At 37.0% G+C, this 19176-nt stretch overlaps 1 protein-coding gene across 1 annotated transcript in view; it reads right to left on the reverse strand.

The window, feature by feature from the left end:
* The window catches only part of LOC120314397 (polypeptide N-acetylgalactosaminyltransferase-like 6), a 210895-nt gene that overhangs the window by 133314 nt on the left and 58405 nt on the right, over window positions 1–19176 (reverse strand). Inside the window, exons 3-4 of the mRNA XM_039357445.1 lie at window positions 16673–16790; window positions 4361–4468 (exon numbers count right to left, since the gene is read on the reverse strand). Of these exons, the coding sequence (XP_039213379.1) occupies window positions 4361–4468; window positions 16673–16790 (226 nt within the window). The remainder of the gene's footprint in view (window positions 1–4360; window positions 4469–16672; window positions 16791–19176) is intronic.

The raw sequence follows: 19176 nt of genomic DNA on the forward strand, positions 1-19176 counted from the left end.
AAAGAGGGAGATGAGTGGAAAACTGCCTTCAACTGTCCTATGGGGAGCTATCAGTTCAAAGTCATGCCATTTGGACTACAGGGGGCCCCAGCTGTATTTACGCAGTTGATTAATGAGGTTCTACATGATCACTTGTACAAAGGGGTTTTGGTGTATCTTGATGATATCCTGATATACTGCACGAATATGACTGATCACATAAAGCTAGTGAGAGAAGTGTTAAAGAAACTATTGAATGTCAAGCTTTATGTCAAATTGTCGAAATGTGAATTTCACCAAACCTGATTAGACTATCTTGGCTAATGAATTTCCAATGAGGGTATTGAAATCGATCCAGCCAAGGTGAAAACTATAATCGAATGGCAGCCCCCAAGGACTCGCAAACAGCTCCAGAGCTTTCTGGGTTTTGCCAACTTTTATTGTCAATTCATCCCCTCCTTTGCCGAGATTGCCCTACCTCTTACAGAACTACTCAAAACCGGCACAGGAGGAGGGAAGCCACGACCGGGCCAACCACTAGCATGGACAATGAGCTGTCAAACAGCTTTTGAGAATTTAAAGAGACTATTTGCCGCTGAACCGGCTCTAAAGCACCCCTGCCCAGGGGAACTCTTTGTGATTCAAGCTGATGCCAGCGATGTGGCAGTTGGAGCTGTGTTACTGCAAAAGAACAAAAATGGGGTCCTGCAACCCTGCGCCTACACCTCTAAGAAATTTACTGAGAGCAAGCGGAGATGGGCAATCTGGGAGAAAGAGGCCTTCGTGATTAGATGGGCACTATTAAACTGGCGTCACTATCTAGAAGGGAGCAAGGTGCCATTTGAGGTATGGACAGATCACAAAAATCTAGAAGCACTGAAAACTCCCCACAAATTGTCCCCAAAGCAAGTGCAATGGACACAGTACTTTAACCGCTTCAACTTCCCTCTAAAGTACATACCAGGAGGAAAGAACTTCCTAGCTGATGCGCTATCCCAGTTACCCCAATACAAAAGTGAACGAGAGGAGGGTAACAAGGCAATTATTCCCAATCCACAAACTGCCGCACAACTTACACCTCGCAGGGTCCCCAATCCTGATGACCCTGGAGTAAAGAAAATAAAACAAGAGCTCCTCACCGACCAATGGTTCAAAGATAATCAAGCTTCCCTAACATGCAGGGATGGCTTGGCTTACAAAGGGGGGGAAGTTATATTTGCCAGAAGCACTCCATCTTAATGCTCTCAAACACAGCCACGATGTAAAACAGGCTGGACAGTTTGAATATTTGAAAACCCTACACCTCACCCGTCGGCAATTCTGGTAGCCGGGGCTGAAAAAGGATGTGGAAAACTATGTAAAAAGTTGTACTGTATGTGCCACAATGAAAAGAATCCTGGGGAAAACCCCTGGATTACTGCAACCCGTGACAAACCCTTCTCAACCATGGGAAGAAATAGCTATGGACTTTATAGTAGACCTACCTGAAAGTAGTGGAAATACTGTCATCTGGATTGTAATAGACCTGTTCTCGAAGCAGGCTCATTTTATCACCTGCAAAGGACTCCCATCTGCCCAACAACTGACCAAATTGTTCCAGAAACATATCTACCAGCTGCATGGTGCCCCTAAGCGAATAATCTCGGACAGGGGGGTGCAGTTCACAGCAAAGTTTTGGAGAAGTTTTCTTAAATTAATTGGATCATCTCAAGGTTTAACATCTGCTTTCCATCCGGCCACCAATGGGGCCACAGAAGCCGCTAACAAAATGGTGGAGCAATATCTTAGATGCTACGTTTCCTACCAACAGACAAACTAGACTGATCTCCTCCCTTTTGCGGAGGTGGCATACAATAATTCTGTGCACAGCAGCACCGGCTACACACCTTTCAGAGTGGCCACAGGAAAAGAGTTCAACCCAATATCTGAATATCCTCAATTGCCCTCCACTTCCCAGACACTTGATCAGTGGGTGAGGGGGTGGGAAGAAGTTTGGAAAAACACAAAAACTGCTTTAAAAAGACTTTTGAGAGCTATAAAAAGCAGGCTGATAAAAAGAGGGCTCCCCAAAGAACATTCCAAGTTGGGGAAAAGGTCTATCTGTTAACTAAATATCTACGCCTCAAATTATTTCTTCTTCCACAACAAAATAGTTATCCTACTTAAAATAAAAATATTACTCCACTCTATTTTAGCTATATAATCTATCAGTCAATCTATTTCTATAGAAAAAATCATTTCAGCCCATTAGGTAAGATTTAATTCTCGTCCAAATAATTATCATGTTTAAAACAAGTATATTGTTATGCAAAATATCATCTTGCTAACTTCACATACTCAGTTAATTGTTAAATCAGTCCAGATCTCTAAAGCCTTTTTAACCCATTAAGTAAAATTTTAAATCACATTTTTAAATCTAACTCTGGCTTTCTTTCTGTGCCAGGTCAGTTTCCATAATACCGCATCTCAGTATTTGAGTATGGGTATTTATCGACACATCAATCTGGTCTAAGTTCTCTTCCCTTTCTTCCAGTATCATCTGGATAGTATAGTCAATTTTGTTCCATGTTGTAGTTATTAGTTGATTATCCAGGTTATCACAGCTTTCAATAGATCGCATCTGAAAGTCAGTTCCTGTTGCTTTTAAGAATGCAAGTATTTCAGTTGAAGTCATTCTTTGATCATCAGGGTTCTCCATAATTTGTACGTAGGCTTGTGAAATATCCTCTTCTGTAGTGTTTAGTTGACTTGTGGAATGTTCAATTAGAATCTCAGTTTGAGATTTTAAGTTAAGAGTTTTTCTAACGCTCAATTGATCAGTAGCTTCTTCCTTCATCTCTTTAAGTTGTGTACACTGTTGCATATCGACCTCTTTAAAGCTAGTCTGTTCCTCCTTTATTGTTCCTTGGCCTATAGGTTGGTCCATTAAGATTTGAATTTCAGTTTGTGGTTCTGCAAAGTGATCTTTAATTTTTCTCCAAGATTTCATGTACTCTGTAGCTTCCAGGATTTTTTCCAATATAAGCTTATAATCAAGCTGTGGGTAAGATTACTCCATTTCCATGATAAAATAGTCTTTTAGTCTTTTAGTAGAAGCTATATTTATTAGAAGTCAACAAATATCCACCTCCACAATTTCTAATAAGCAAATTCAGCCCACAGCTGTTTCAAGGCCTTTATCTTTTCCCTTTTATTATCATTTGAAGGTCAAATCCATCTTCAAATACCAAGAGAAAGTACAATTGCAGTAATGCTTTTCACCACAAGATGTCCTCAGTAGTATGTAAAATCTTTTTTTCCGAATTAATTTTTTTTATCTCATTAGGAAAATAGAGGAAAAAAAAGCAAATATCTCCAGCATAGTAGATAAAATAATAATAATGTTCTATGATAAGGATTGTTTCAGGGCCCCAAAATATCCCCAAAATTAAATATCCAATAAAAATTTACTGTTTTATAGTTTTGTTCAAAGCTTTTTTTCCCAAGTAGACAAATGCCGCTCTCTTAAGGCAGGGAAGTCGTTCAGAGGCTTTTAACAGGAAAATAGTTGGGGCTAAGAGAGGGAAGGAAAGGTCTCACCCGGATTTCTCCATGGTGGTTCTTCACGCTTAGCTGTTCTTCTGACTTTCGGCTGCTGCAGCTGGGTAATCAGCCATTTTACTGGCCAATCTTTTCTACGACGGCCCTAAGGAGCTAGCTTGGACCGTGGAAGGAGCTGCCACCCTTCCGCAGTCAACGAGGGCCTTCTCGACAGTGGTTGCCCCTTCAGGGCGACTTTTCGACCCGATTAAGGGTCTACCAGTGGAGGGAAAGCAGCTGGAGAAGAGACGGAGCTCTTTGCATGACTGCACACACTGCAATCTGGAACTGGAAGTCTATATTTTATTTTCTTACTTTACATTTCTTTTTTCTTTTCCTTACACTTATGATATATTATTTCACATTTCTCTTTTATTTCTGTGAAAGCTTTTAAATAAAAATTAAATGTAAACATGATGTATTAGTATATGATGTATTAGACTAGCCTGATCCATTAAAGGGCATATAGCTGATATTCAGATTAAAGCTGACAACAGGCACTCCTGGTCACAGAATTGCTTCCACTTGCCCAGAAAATAAAAAAGGCAAACTGATATAATGGGTGAAAAGATAGCAATTACCAGCTTTCCTTCTAATAAATGTGTTTTTTTGTGACTGGTCACTCCTATTAAGCTGTGCCTGTGTTTGTATTTCTAAAATACTCCTTAAAAGTGATTTCTTATTCCTAATTCTTCAAGATAATATTGGAAGTTGGGAATGTGATATTTGACTATAACTTAACATAAAGCAAAAAAGTAATGTAGATTTAACAGTCAGGGGTTATTAAAGTCCAGGAACTTACCCTTGCTAAACTGGTGCCAGATGGGACTTTATAGGGAACATATTTCCTATAGATGTGCCCAACTCTAGAACATGGAACGTCAAACATGCCACCTCCACACATCCAGACCTGTGAGAGAAACAGAGGTTAAAATGCGATCATAACAATTAAACAGCCACTAAGAATAAAAGCAGATACAATATTTAAAATCTTTGAGATTTATTCTGGTTATAATCATTTGTTTCTCTGGAAATAGAAAAAAAGTATTATGTGTAGCAAAAATTGAACTAGGATCTATATGTATATAATAATGTCTTTATGGAGCTGAAATTCACTTTTAATAACTTGTTGCATATAGCCATGAAGTATTTTTGGAAACTATTCAGAAATGGTTTGCCAATGTCCTTATTTTGGGTTTTTTGCATATTCCCTGTTTAACTATTGATCCTTTACTTCCTGGCTTACCATCTAAATGCTAACCAGGTCTGAATTTGTCTACCTTCTAGATCCAAAAACATCAGCCTGGTGCTATCATTTGATGGAATATCTATCCACTCACTTTTTTAAAAATAAACATCCCTGCATAGATCCTTACCATATAGGGTTAAGGGGTTTGTACTTTTTCATTAGTTATTTTTGAGTTATACTGGGGCATACATGAAAGAGCCATGATGGCACAGTACTTAGAATGCAGTATTGCAGACTAATTATGTCTACTGACAACAGTTCAATTCTCACTGACTCAATGTTGACTCAGCCTTCCATCCTTCTGGATTGGTAAAACGAGGACCCAGATTATTGGGGCAATATGCTGAGCCACTTAGAGAGGGCTGTAAAGCACTATGAAGTGGTATCTAAGTCTAAGTGCTAGCACTATTGCTATTCTCAGAGAAGGAAATGGCAACCTATACCAGGTTTATGCCAAGAAAGTCAAACTGATATTCATAATTAAGATAATGATAATCTGCTATGGTAAAATGAGCCATTCAGAAGATCTGGGGTGAATACAAGTAGTACTGTTGCTTATGATATAATTGAATTAAAGTTGAAGGAACATCCAACTGCTAACATGGCCAGAGGCAAAAGGAATATCTGATCTGCAAAAATGCTCTAACCATCTAATTTCTATTTTCCATTATATTGGAAGATTAATCTATTTTCTTAGACTTATTTTACACTTCTTTTCTTCCCTCTCTATTTTCCTCAAGATGTATCTTTGAAACTATGAAAAATGTGATCTATCATTCACACATACACACACACACACACACACACACCTACGTATACACCCAACACATTCAGGGATATTTTCATTCCTTTGCTAAATATACATATGAATATATTCATGGCAAAAACAAAGCTAACAGTCCTTTTACTAAGCAAACAGTAATCAGTTCAGACTTGAATTTACAAATGGTCCAATAACTGTTCTACATTTTCTTGTTAGCATTGATTTATGTCATCTAAAAACATATTTTCTCCCATTCTAAAATCACATTCAGAATGTTGCACATTTTTTCATTTTTCCATAAACTCATAGCTGAGACTTCCATTATTACCACTTATTAGAGCATAACATGCATTTATTACCAAAATATGGATTCCTTTTTTTATATATACCTATAACAAACTAGATGTCATCAAATCATCCTTTCAAATATCTTAGCTCTTTCATTTATAATTAAACTTACCCTTGTGTGTCTGTCCATATATTAATCAATTCCATTCAGACTATCTTCATTTACATCTCACTTCTCTTAGAGTTAGACCATATGCAGCCAACTTATTAACATATTTTCCTTTTCTTGAATTAATGAAAGAATGCTTTTTATCATTGATATTCCATGTCACAATCTTCCCTATGCCAGGTTCTTATCAGATAACCTCATATAAGTTAACATCAGCTGAGGTTTTCACATAACACTTTGTGAATAAACATAATAAATATATTTAAGACAAAACATATGTGTATTTAATTGTATCAGCCCTAATGAAACCTGTGCCAGTTATAAATTCTGAAAAAGCCAATACTGACATGGTTCTAAGCAAATATTAAAACAAAACTATCTTTTTAAACTAATAAGAAAATAGCCTCAAGCCTCTTGCTACAGCCAGGAGAGATACAAGAATTTAAATCTGTAATTTTTTTACTGTAAATATTTCTTGCATCTGATGAATAACAGTCACTGAAATCTTTCATTAATGATTTCCTTATCTTTTCCACAATAAATCTCCTTATCTTTAGTGTCCTTGTACTATATATTCTACATAGTTTCTTGCTTAACTACTCAAGAGAAATGTGACACATTCCTTTCAAACAGAAAGGATAGTGATCCATTTGGTGAATTTTAGTCAGAATTCCATAACATAAGAAGAGTCCAAACTCTGTAATGGCAGATAAAAGAAATGTTGCAAAGAACTTATTTTATAAAGTTGTGAATATAGTATATCAGTATATAAGTGTATATATGTATCTCAACTCCCCAGCATATCTAGAGCTATCTACATTTACATCTTGATTTTACTATTCTTATTAATGAATAACCAGAAGTAAGCATAGAAAAACTAAAAATGCTAAAAACAATAAAAATAAAAACAATTTGGAACATAATTACTAAATATAAAAGGGAAAACAGAATAATACATAATTTAGGGAGTTTTGGTAGGTAACTTAAATGCACTATGAGCCCGTTTAAAATACATTTTTATAGCTATTCCTGTTTGTTACTTTCTAAATGACTACAAACTGTTTTTTTCAAAGATCAACTATCCTAACAATATTATAATATTTTCTGATTTAGTATTAAACAATAATACTAAAATGTAAAAACAAGCACATTTTCTCTTCCCTCACATAAATAATCACAATGTAAAGAGAATTACATTGTGTGAAGTTTCAGATTCAAACTGCAAAACAGATTTAGATAAATCTGTAAAATCCAGATAAAGATGTAAAATCCAAATGATTTTTGTTTATAGCAGTGAATCTCCAGTTAACATAAACAACAAAATTATTTTCTTAATCCCACAATTAAATTGAATAAAACATTTTCCATATGTGCTATAGACCTTTTAAAAGGATATTGATTATTGAAACACAAGAAATATCATTTGCTATATACAGTAGTTATGCAAATCTTCATACTGATTTTTTTAGAATACACAGGAGTGGATATAAAGCACTTTATTTCAGATTGTAAAAGTAGCAGCATCTTTTCCAGCCATTCTTCAGAAGCAGCTTCTTACTGTGTCCACATATATAGCCACTTGAACATCTTTCAAACCAGGTGCATTTACTGGATTGATTGGAAAAAGATGTGGCCACTAAAATAATCTGAAAAATTACTTAGTTATATGCTCTCATGTATTCTGAAGTACCACTGTTTAGATTTGCACAATCATACTGTGTAAGTTCCTCTGTTTAATAAAAAGATATAGAACACTTCAGTGCACACGTAAGAAACATGTAGCAACCTTCTACTAGCTGATCTAGGCTTTCATTTGACAGTGCATAATTATCAAAATATGTGCTGCTTTTTTGTCTCTCCAAAGTGTAATGGAGGAAAACTTACACTCTTCCTTGAAGTTTATGAGCTCATTTTGAAGAGAAGCTAAACTGTAAATCTTAGTGGAGAATGCTGATGGAAAATTATTTCTACACATCACCATTATTATTGTTGTTATTAATTATAAAAGATCCAGGTTAACTAACAGAAAAAAAAAGAAATACAGAAACAAAACAAAGTTAAAGTAAAAATGTCTGTGTTTGTGTTTGAGTGTGTGTGTGCAAAATAAAGAGACTGAAGAACATTTACCTGATATTTTCTAAAATAACAGAAAATGGCCAATCAATATTCTACTGGATCTTTATTCCACAATATGTTGTACCATGGACCTAAAACATGGGCTTCAGTGAAGGTGAATATATTCAGAAAGTTGAAAATCTTTGCATTTTGAAAGATCTTTGAAATCTACTGAAACCAGTATTAGAACAGAATAAAGTATAGGTCCCTGGTGATCAGGATGCATCTGTGTAATTTGATTGTCACTACTTGAATTTTCATAATTTAATAGCTTTCAATGACTTCATTAAAACAAATATAACTCTGAGATTATGTCAGAAGATAGTAAAATCATGCCTGAATAATGCTATCTTAGCCATGCACATAAGTCACCTTTTGATGCTACCTTCACTGTAAACAATAAAATTAATTTTTAGTTCAATTTTCAATTATATTACTATTAGATATTTTGCAGGATTACAAAGTTATATGGACATTTTTTCCATCAACATTTATGCAGTATCTAATCTATATTTAATAAATCTGTACTCTCCTTTTCTCTCTCTCTCTATATATATATATTTAGAATGGTTTGTATATATTTGCTAATATGGAGAAAACAGAGCAGTAATACCTGAAGGAATTTTGTAAAGTCTGAAAGAAATGGTTAAATATCTTAAGTGTATTCTTAGATTTAATTCTTCAGTTGTGAATGTTAGGACACTAGGAATTTGGCTGATTTCTTCCCATCTCTCCGTCCCCCCAATAATCTTTTTTTTACTATTCAACTAACTTACTTTATTATATGATTTGGCAAAGCAACAAAAACATGCATATCGCTAAAGACACAAAGACAAAGACACAGAGTCATTAACTGTCTAATGTGATTCAAACCAATGAGATTTGTACTGGAAAAAACCCCCCCACAATTGTGTAAGATTGAGTTTCAGACTCACTCTTGAATTTCCAGAGTAAATACAGGTTCCAATCTTCTTCTTCTTCTTCTTCTTCTTCTTCTCACTCTTGAATTTCCAGAGTAAATACAGGTTCCAATCTTCTTCTTCTTCTTCTTCTTCTTCTTCTTCTTCTTCTTCTTCTTCTTCTTCTTCTTCTTCTTCTTCTTCTTCTTCTTCTTCTTCTTCTTCTTCTTCTTCTTCTTCTTCTTCATCATCATCATCTCTTTCTCTCTTTCATTTTATTACTAATATATATAATAAAATCTGCCTGCTATACTTTTTAAATATAACTGTGTAATGCTGGATTTTTAAAACAATCATTTAAAAAACCAAAATGAAAAATGTGATAGATTCTTGCATTCCTATTTGGAATTCTTTTCTATTCAAGAATGCTCCATACTAAGCCTTTCCACCCAAGTTAATAGCCTAGTTCTTCTTTGATCCAGACGTCCTTAAATTAGGTGCAAAATTTATAAGGAAATAAATGGTCAGAAACTAAGAATTCTGTTAATTTTTAATTACGTCAAAAGTTGCTTTTAAATTGTGACAGTGTTTAATATTAGCTGGAGATGAAATCCCCAGAAATGTAATAACATAAATTAATTATACTAAATTTTAATACATTATTTATATTCTGAAAAAAATATTATTTGTAAAGTAATGACACAATTGTAAAGCACATTTTAAGCCAAAGACACAATTCTGAAACAATCCTGCTTTAAAAACTCAAAACAAACCCAAAGCAATGAACGTGAATTTTTCTATGTTAGTTCCATTTTGAACATATTTAACATGGTATTTTAGTATACTACTCTTTTTAATCACTTTGTTTTTATTTAACAATTAGACTAATTAAATTAAGCAATGCAACCCTTTCTACAGCTAACATCATCCTCTCTGCTTATGTGGTTTTTATAGTTTTTAAAATAGTTTTAATGGCAATTGTTTTTATATAGTTAATTATTTTTCTTCTTAATTCATTATTGTATACTGCCCAGAATCATATTTTTGTAAAATGGGTAGCTATATAAATATGAGGCATAATACATAAATACTTATTTCATTTCAGTCTTATTCAGGCTATTATCTGAACATTCAAGAGCAAAGACTGCATAGCAACAGCATTGGTGACCATGAAAGCTCAACCCATTATCTCTAAACCACAGTATCTGATTGGAATGCATTAAAGATTGAAGATTGGAAGTCATAGCTATTTGTCTGTCCATCTATCCATCTATCCATTTGTTATATCTTCAGTTCTTTAGGCATTGAATGAGGCAGAGTGTTCAAACAGCAACAAGTTTATTAACTCAGAACAGAAGCACCCTAAAGCCTGCTGAACAGCTATTTATACAGTTAGCCTCTAGGTGGCAACCAATAGGTTTAAAGTAACAGTTTCCCACCCCAAACCTCACTATCAGCTTGGAGACAGCCAGTCTGGCTTTCAGTAACAGCAACTGTTAAACATACAGCAATGTAAGTCAGACATTAAGCAAGTGATTTAAAACAGTTATGTCCAATATATTACACCCCTTCCCCCTAGATGGCTCAAAATCTCAATTGCTGGACACAGTCCTGCAGATATTTAGGTGGCCTTCTTGACTGTTCTGAATGTCTAGGGGTTGCAGGGGTCTCCTGGTCTACCTGCTCGCCTGCCTGGCTGGGTAGACCAGGACTCTGAGGTCCAGTGAAGTCAGGTTGACTCGGGTCCCTTTGGCTGGCCAGTGCCGGTTGGCCCAAACCAAAATCCAATTGTGCAGCCAGAGCTGGATCTGGCTCCACATGTAGCAGGGGCAACCTGCTCAGGCTGTCTGCATGGCCCATTTCCTTGCTCAGTTTGTGAATCATCCTATAGCTGTAGGCTGACAGGAAGATAGACCACCTCAGCATTCGAGGAGACAGAATTGGAGGTGTCTGTTTGTTTGTGGTGAACAACCCTAGGAGTAGCTTGTGGTCCATGAAGACCGTGAACTGGCGGCCATATAAATAGTCATGGAATTTTTTAACTCTGGCCACAATGGCCAGAGCCTCGTGTTACTACATGTTACTTTGCACACAGTTGCGCTCTGCGGATGATAGGGTCCTAGAGTAATATGCGATGGGCTTCTGCCTCCCATCAGCCATTAAGTGGCTTAACACAGCCCCAAACCCATATGGGGATGCATCACACGCAATGCAGACAGGCAGCTGCTTGTTGAAATGAGTGAGAACTGAGTTCAACGACAGCAGTGATTTGATGCTTGGAAGCTACTCATGGACACTGATCCACTGCCATTGAGTTTGTCTATCCAAGAGCCAGTGTAATGGCTCTGCCACTGCGGCTTTGTTTGAGAGGAAGGCATGGTAAAAATTCAAAAGGCTTAGGAAAGCCTGAACTCTCCCTTTGACTCCAGCCTTGGGGCTTGCTGGATTGCTTTTAATTTGGATTCCGCTGGATGAATGCCTTCGGCATCGATGCAGAAACCAAGGAACTTGGTTGACTCTATCCCAATCTTGCACTTTTCTTTTTTTAGTTTAAGTCCCGGGTCGCGGAACCGCTGAAGGACAGCCTTAAGCCATTCAGCCAGAATCTCAACCGATTCTCAACCGATTCTCAACCGATTCCCCAGCAATCATTGAAGTAGGGGCAAACCCCTGGAATTCCCTTGAGTGTGCACTCCATAACTCCCTGGAACAGCCCTGGGGCTACACTCAACTGTGGGCACTTAACCTTAAAAGCCCCCCTATGGGTGACAATGGTCTGGGCTACCACTGTGGCCTCGTCCATGGGCAGTTGATAGGCCTGTGCCAAATCTAATTTGGCAAACATGCAGCCTCCTTGCAATGACACCAAAATATGGCTGACAAATGGCACAGGGTAACGTGCTGTTGAAGTGCCCTGTTGAGGGTGCACTTATAGTCAGCGCATATTCGTACTTCCCCATTGGCCTTTAATGGCATTACTATGGGGGTCTCCCACACCCCACTGTCTATGGGCTTCAATATCCCTTGTTCCACTAGCTTATCCAGCTCTGCATCGATTTTGGGTTTTAACGTGAAAGGCACTCTACAAGGCTTGATCCATATTGGAGTTACCATAGGATCAAGCTTGAGGGCGATCGGAGGACCCTTGTAGTCCCCTAGACTAGAACTGAAAACATCTGTGAACTCTTGGCAGACTGCAGACAGATCTGCCGCTTGTGTTTGGTGAATGTCGGTTACTTGAATGCCCAAATGCATCAAACTAATCGAGCTCTATGAGGCTCATGCACTATGACATCTAGTGGTCCCTTGAACACCTTGAATTCCACCAGAAGTGTGGCTTCACCTTTGACCGCCACTCGGGAGTTTTGGAAGTCTGTGAGTAGTAGATTAGACAGCCAGAGCTTGGCCCTTCTGTTGTTACAATGGCATAGATGCCTGAATGTTCCTTGTGAAATGATGGACATGGCTGAGCCCATGTCCAGTTCCATCTTGCATGGAACTCCCTGTAGCTTGACCTCTAGTCTAAGCTTCTGCTTTAAGGGGTGATGGGCACCAGTGCGGAATATGCTCCTTCGGCTGGAGCAAAATTCTACTTGGTGTTGACCCGGGCCCCCGGTACCTCTCCTGAATGAGTCTTCTTTCAGGCGGTCTCTCTGACAACCTCGGTAGATGGTGGCTATGTGGCCGGGTTTGCCACAGGCCCTGCACGTTGCAGTTTGGAATCGGCAATCCACACGTTGATGCCGGCCTCTGCAGCCCATGCATCTAAGGAACAGAACTGCCTTCCCAGTTGGCTGTGGTCCCTTCTCTGGGTGCTTTTGTAGGTGGTCGACTTCGTAGTCTGAGTCGGTGTCTTCCATCTGCTTGGCGTCCTCGTGGTGGACGGCTTTGGTGCTTGGCGCACTTTTGGAGGGCTGCAGTGCTTTAATGGCCCCTCCAGCAGCTTCATCCACCATGACCTCCTTCAAGGCCTCTTGTAAGGAGAGAGTCTCCTTAGCGAACAGTTTTTGTTGGAGCTCTCAATTCTGGAGCCTGCAGACTAAGAAGTCTTGTAGTCTCTCCTCCAAATCCACGAAATTGCAGAGTTGGGACACTTGACAAAGAGTCGCAATGAATTCTGTTGCAGACTCGCCAGATTGTTGCTCCTGCTGCTCAAAAGCATGCCTCCACGCTATAACAGATAATTTGGGTTCGAAGTGGTCTCAGAGCTTTTTTTTCAAGTCCACGTAGGTGACCGACTTGAGCTGCGCTGGGGCGACCAGGTTCTCTGCAGTGTCGAAGTTGGCGGGGCCGCACATGCAGGAGTGTCGTGGACTTCAATCCATTTTTGGCAACCTGGTTGGCGCGGAGGTAATTTTCAATGTGGGAGATGTAGGACACCCATCTCTCCAGATGAGTTACTTCAAATTCTTCAAGCTTCCTGACCTTCACCATGGTGGTTTGTTTCTTCGTTCAATGCCTTGTGCTGATGGCTTCTGTGTAGGCTAGATCCTTAGGACATGGTGGTCTCCAGCATGGCTTGCTGGGAGATGGAGGGGGGGAACGTAGTTCCTGTCAGGCTCTGTGCTGACCTCACCCTCTAGTGACTTCAAGCTCTCTTAATGAAGCAGCACATCCCGTCCTCATCGCCACTGTTATATCTTCGGTTCTTTAGACATTGAATGAGGCAGAGTGTTCAAACAGCAACACGTTTATTAACTCAGAACAGAAGCACCCTAAAGGCTGCTGAACAGCTATTTATACAGTTAGCTTCTAGGTGGCAACCAATAGGTTTAAAGTAACAGTTTCCTGCCCCAAACCTCATTATCAGCTTGGAGACAGCCAGTCTGGCTTTCAGTAACAGCAACTGTTAAACAATACAGCAATGTAGGTCAGACATTAAGCAAATGATTTAAAACAGTTATGGCCAATACATTATACTATCCATCCATCCATCCATCCATCCATCCATCCATCCATCCATCCATCCATCCACACACATGAATGATAAAATGATAGTACTGGTCAGCAGATGACAATGTCTGCCCTGGCCCTAGGGGTTTTTGGTGGGATAGGGAAGGTGGCTTGTCTTCAAAACAGATCCATGGGATAGACTGCCAAAATAGCTCCAAGTCACTTACTGAGCTCTGAGCCTGGATGTATATTTTCAGTATAGGTTTCTTTGATTCAATGAATTTAGCATTATATTGGTTCTTAGTGATATGACATTTGGGGTTTTAGAGGGGGTGAACAATGGGGCTGAGGAGCATTAAAGTTAAGCATCCTGATTTAGGAGGTATAAGCCAGGCTTTAATGCTGGAGATGACCTGTTGTAGCACTAACTAAATTCCAGAAACAGATACTGAATTTCTAATTACCTGGCACCATGGGCTTTTGAACTAAATTGCAACTTAAATTACTACCTTTACCTTAGCAGAAAGCTTTTTTGACTACTTATTTCCTGGCCCCCAATACTCTACCCAAAAAATCCAATGCATTCTATATATGGTTTCTTCTTATTTCCAACTGAGGTCTGAGAGAGGCAGAGAATAGCTTTTATATGAATAGTACAAAATGCTATTGAAAGTCATTTAAAATTATATCCATGGGGAAAGGCATGTACCCTTAGGGTCAACTCACAGTAATAAAATGAATGAGCAGGTATATATAAAATGAGCGTTGGTGTAACTTATTCTTCTCCAAAGGATATATCAAAGAACAAAACAGGGCAGAGACAGTTTAGTATCCAAACTTCTAGTATGGTTACCATGGTTTCTGTGTAGTGAGAAATGGGCTGCCTTGCAATTATTTTTCTTTCAATGACAAATAAAAGAAACATAGGAACATAGGAAGTAGAATAATAAGTTTTGTCTTCTGCCAGAATTGTGAGATGCAAGACCAATGTGCACTTAGCTACAGTATGAAATACCTTAACTATAGAGAGTGTTACATGATGTACTCTAAAACAACTGTCATCGATTTGGCTTATGGACTTTTATGTCTTTGGGTTTGTTTTGTTTGGAAAAGACTCAATTGAAAATTACATGTCATGAACTCAATTCACCCAGCTCATTTTGATTCTGCTGAAATCTCCCTCGCTATATAGTTTGGAGTTCAGACATCCCATGCCATCATTTGTGAGTCCATTCTGTGAATCTTCTATAGTGAATTACTAGATAGATAGATAGATAGATAGATAGATAGATAGATAGATAGATAGATAGATAGATAGATAGATAGATAGATAGATAACTATTATCATTTTTTTTACTGTGGGCACAATGGCACATATTAAAAATGAAATTAGTTGCTTGCTTTCAAAGTGTACACATACATAACACATTTAAACATACTATAAACAACATATATATAGCCCTACACCCCTATATATAATTAACATATAAATATTAATCACTGACCATCTTGAATACATAACTAATACAGATGGCTTTGTTTCATGTTCCAATGATGTTTAGAGAAGCAACAAGAATTGCACAATTGTTAACACTGGATATTCTAAATTTGCATTAAAACACAAGATAAGCATTATGGTAGATTAAATTGGACTGGGAACATATTGAAGCTAAATACAAACTTTTGTTTAAGATAAGTATTGTAGTCCAAATCTGTCATATGAAAAAAACCCCACAAACGGGAACTATTTTCTTTACATTTTTAAAAAATATATACTTTATGAAATTATATACTATCAAATTGTAGATTATCAAATAAGAATCTGGCCTGGCATGTGACACTGGCTCATAGGGGCTAAAATCTACAAGTTGGTGGATGAAGTATCAGTATAGAAATTCTACCCCTTTTGTTTGTACGTTTGGTGGCACATACCAGAGGGAGAGAAGTCAAATGCAATTGACAATGTTGCAGAATTTGAGACACCCTTCAACACGCACACAGAATGCTACTTTTGCCGTTAATATTTGGGTGTGTGCAATCTTGTTTTCAGTTTCCAGACCTTATTGCCTTCTATTTTTTCCTGAATCAGTGCAAGAATTCTGTAACAAGAAGAAACTAACTCTGTGGTGTACAACATCTTGTGTGATATTTAAAGCACTGATGTTTATGACTGTTATGAGATGTTATAGATTACTTTGCTCAGAAGAAAGTGAGATAAGAATATGTCTAGACATGCATAAGGAACATCTGAACCTGTTGAATCATACCAAAAATCTATTTAGTCTTTTATCCAACCGACTAGATCATTATAGGGAGAACACAAAGCAGAAAAAAAATTGTGAGAAGGAAAAGGGACAAAGAGGTTTTTATTTATTTATTTATTTATGAGACTTATATACCGCTTTAAGTGCAAGCACTCTCTAAGCGGTGTACACCAGTAAGCAATATATATATATATATTTACATTGCCCCCAACAATCTGGGTCCTCATTTTACCTACCTCGAAAGGATGGAAGGCTGAGTCAACCTTGAGCCGGTGAGATTTGAACTGCTGACCTGCTGAACACAGTCAGCTAAAGTGGCCTGCAGTACTGCACTCTAACTTCCTGTGACCATTTTAATTTTTTAAAAAAGAGAAGAAAGAATGTATAGCAAAATTTATTATGCTGCATTTTTAATTTGCTCTTCAGCACATATGTCATTATAATAGAAAAGAAGTGTGTACCATAAATGCTTACTTTGAATGATATTTCATACTGTTCTCCTCCCCAGATTTCTAATCCAGGGTCATAGCCACCAAGATCCCAAAACCACTTTCTATTAACAGCAAAGAGGCCTCCAGCCATAACAGGAGATCTAAAAAAAAAAAAAAACATGAGTGATGCATTTTATCATGGCATGATAGAAAACCTATTAATCCATCACAGATGCTGATACTTGCCATTTTTACAATATCACACACATATATGGAGGTTTTTATCCACCATATGGGTTAGATTTCATCTTGCATAATTCCCAGTCAGCTACTAGCTAGGAATCCTGAGAATTACAGTTTCAACATATCTGGAAGGTATCAGACTGGGAGAAACCTATTGCAGGCTATATATACAGTATTCTTAGAATCTTTTCCATAAAATAATTCCCTACTTTAATATCAACATTTTTGCTACTAAGTGATAAGATATATAGATAGTTGCTCAGTTGCCACCTCGAAATCTCACGACAGTTGAGATTATGGTTTAGGTTGAGCAAGGATGCCATACATACACATGATTATGAAGATTGCACTATCTGTAAGAGAGTTACACAGTTTAGCTTCTGTAAGCATTATAGTATTACAGTCAGATATGGGTAGTTCAAATGCTAGGTACAGTTTTCAGTATACTGAGGATATTGCAAAGTTGTTTCATTTTTCTGTTCTGCATAGATCTCCTGCAATAAAGAAAAAATTACAACAAGTTCTAGCAAAGGATAGGGGTGGAAAAATAAGGAGATAAATAAATGAAAGACAGCAATGTCTGGTCCCTCCTAATCCCAATAATTTCTAAGAAAGGATGATTGAACTACATTGTAAATGAGAGCTAGTTTCATATAGTGGTTTGGATGATGGAGAGAATTGGGAAGACTCAACCTACTTCACAGATTTGTTCTGATAAAAGTCATAGGAAGGAATGTTGGGTATGCCACCTTGAACTCCTAGAAGAAAATCCAGGATATGAAACTAAACTATTCATGGTAGTAATCTTAACACGGAGCTATGCTTTCTCTAATGTGGACACCATTATGCATACAGTGTGTACATTAGTACACCTTTTCTTTATTTTGTAGTCTCCCTTTCCACATGCTGAGACAAGAAAATTTTTGATAGAATATTTTAGTGAATGTATTTAACTACAAAAACTGGAATAGCTACATCTTGTAATTTTCAGCTCATCAAAATACAGTAAATGCTATATCTAAATGCTATATTTAAAACACCCATAGCGTTTACTTCTCTACAGCAATATTCATATCTATTCAACCTTTGTATAGACAAATATTTTAGAATAAAATGAGCCTATGAAGCATTTTATTTTAAGATTTCTTAGTTCGGAAAATTTAAGAACATTATAGAATTATAAGAGTTATAAGTTATAAGAGTTATAAGTTTAACTTTGCAGTATAATATGACCAGTTCACTATCTATTAGACAATATATCTCACAGGTTTGTGTTTGCAAAGAAAAATTCACAAAAACACTGCTACTTATGCTACCCTTGAATTTCTGAAGGAAAGATGGGACATAAAACTAATTACCTAACTATCTAACTATCAACTAGAGGCATAAATAAATATTGCTACAGCAAAGACATGTTTGCTAAAATTGACACCATTGGTCTATGACTACATAATTCAAAATTAGGATTCACTGAAAATATATTGAAATAAATATATATGTAAATATATAAATTATAAGAAGTTTCATTCAATCAAAGTACTGGAAAACAATATTTGCATGCCAACAAATATACAGATTTGATACAGTTCCATAGAATATGGAATAATTGATCTTGGTTTTCAGTGACTGCCCTTCCTATTTCATTTATATTACATATGCAATAACAGATTCAGTTTGGGGGATTCATTAAAATATAGAGAATTGAGTTAAATAGTTGAAGATATGACATATTAACATCAACTAGATTTAGACTTTGACGTAACAGAATCAAAGAATAAATAATATGATTTATCACATTTTTCCTATTTCAGAACTGTCATTTCATTTTATTTTTTATGTATGCTTTTGCTTCCAACATGGTATAACACTTGTACATTTCAGGAAGGTTTGATAAAAAAAATATACAAAAAAGACAGCAATTTTATTTTCAAACTGAGCTATCACAAAATAGCTTCTATGTTTGCATTTCACTTTAGTCACCATGGTGTCTAAAAGTATCTTTGCATAGTTTCAGTACACCAGATACTAGTGCTTATCTTCATCTTACCAGTTAAGGAGCTGAATCAGTTGCTGGTAAATGTATCTTGGAGAAAATGATGAAATGAAAGGAATAGTTTGAAACATCCCCCCCTCCCATGAACAAAAAAGTTGTTGACACCCAGCATATATGTTAAACAAATAAAAACCTAGCCAAATATTGGCTGGCAACAGACCAAAGTGTAAATGGTATTTCTTTCTGCTAAAAGAAGTTCATTTCATTGCAAGCAATGGCACATAATACATAAGCTCAATGTGTATTTCAGT

The sequence above is a fragment of the Crotalus tigris genome, unplaced genomic scaffold (genome assembly GCF_016545835.1).
Source record: "Crotalus tigris isolate CLP2741 ecotype Arizona unplaced genomic scaffold, ASM1654583v1 scf7180000018923.2277400, whole genome shotgun sequence".
Lineage (NCBI taxonomy): Eukaryota > Metazoa > Chordata > Lepidosauria > Squamata > Viperidae > Crotalus > Crotalus tigris.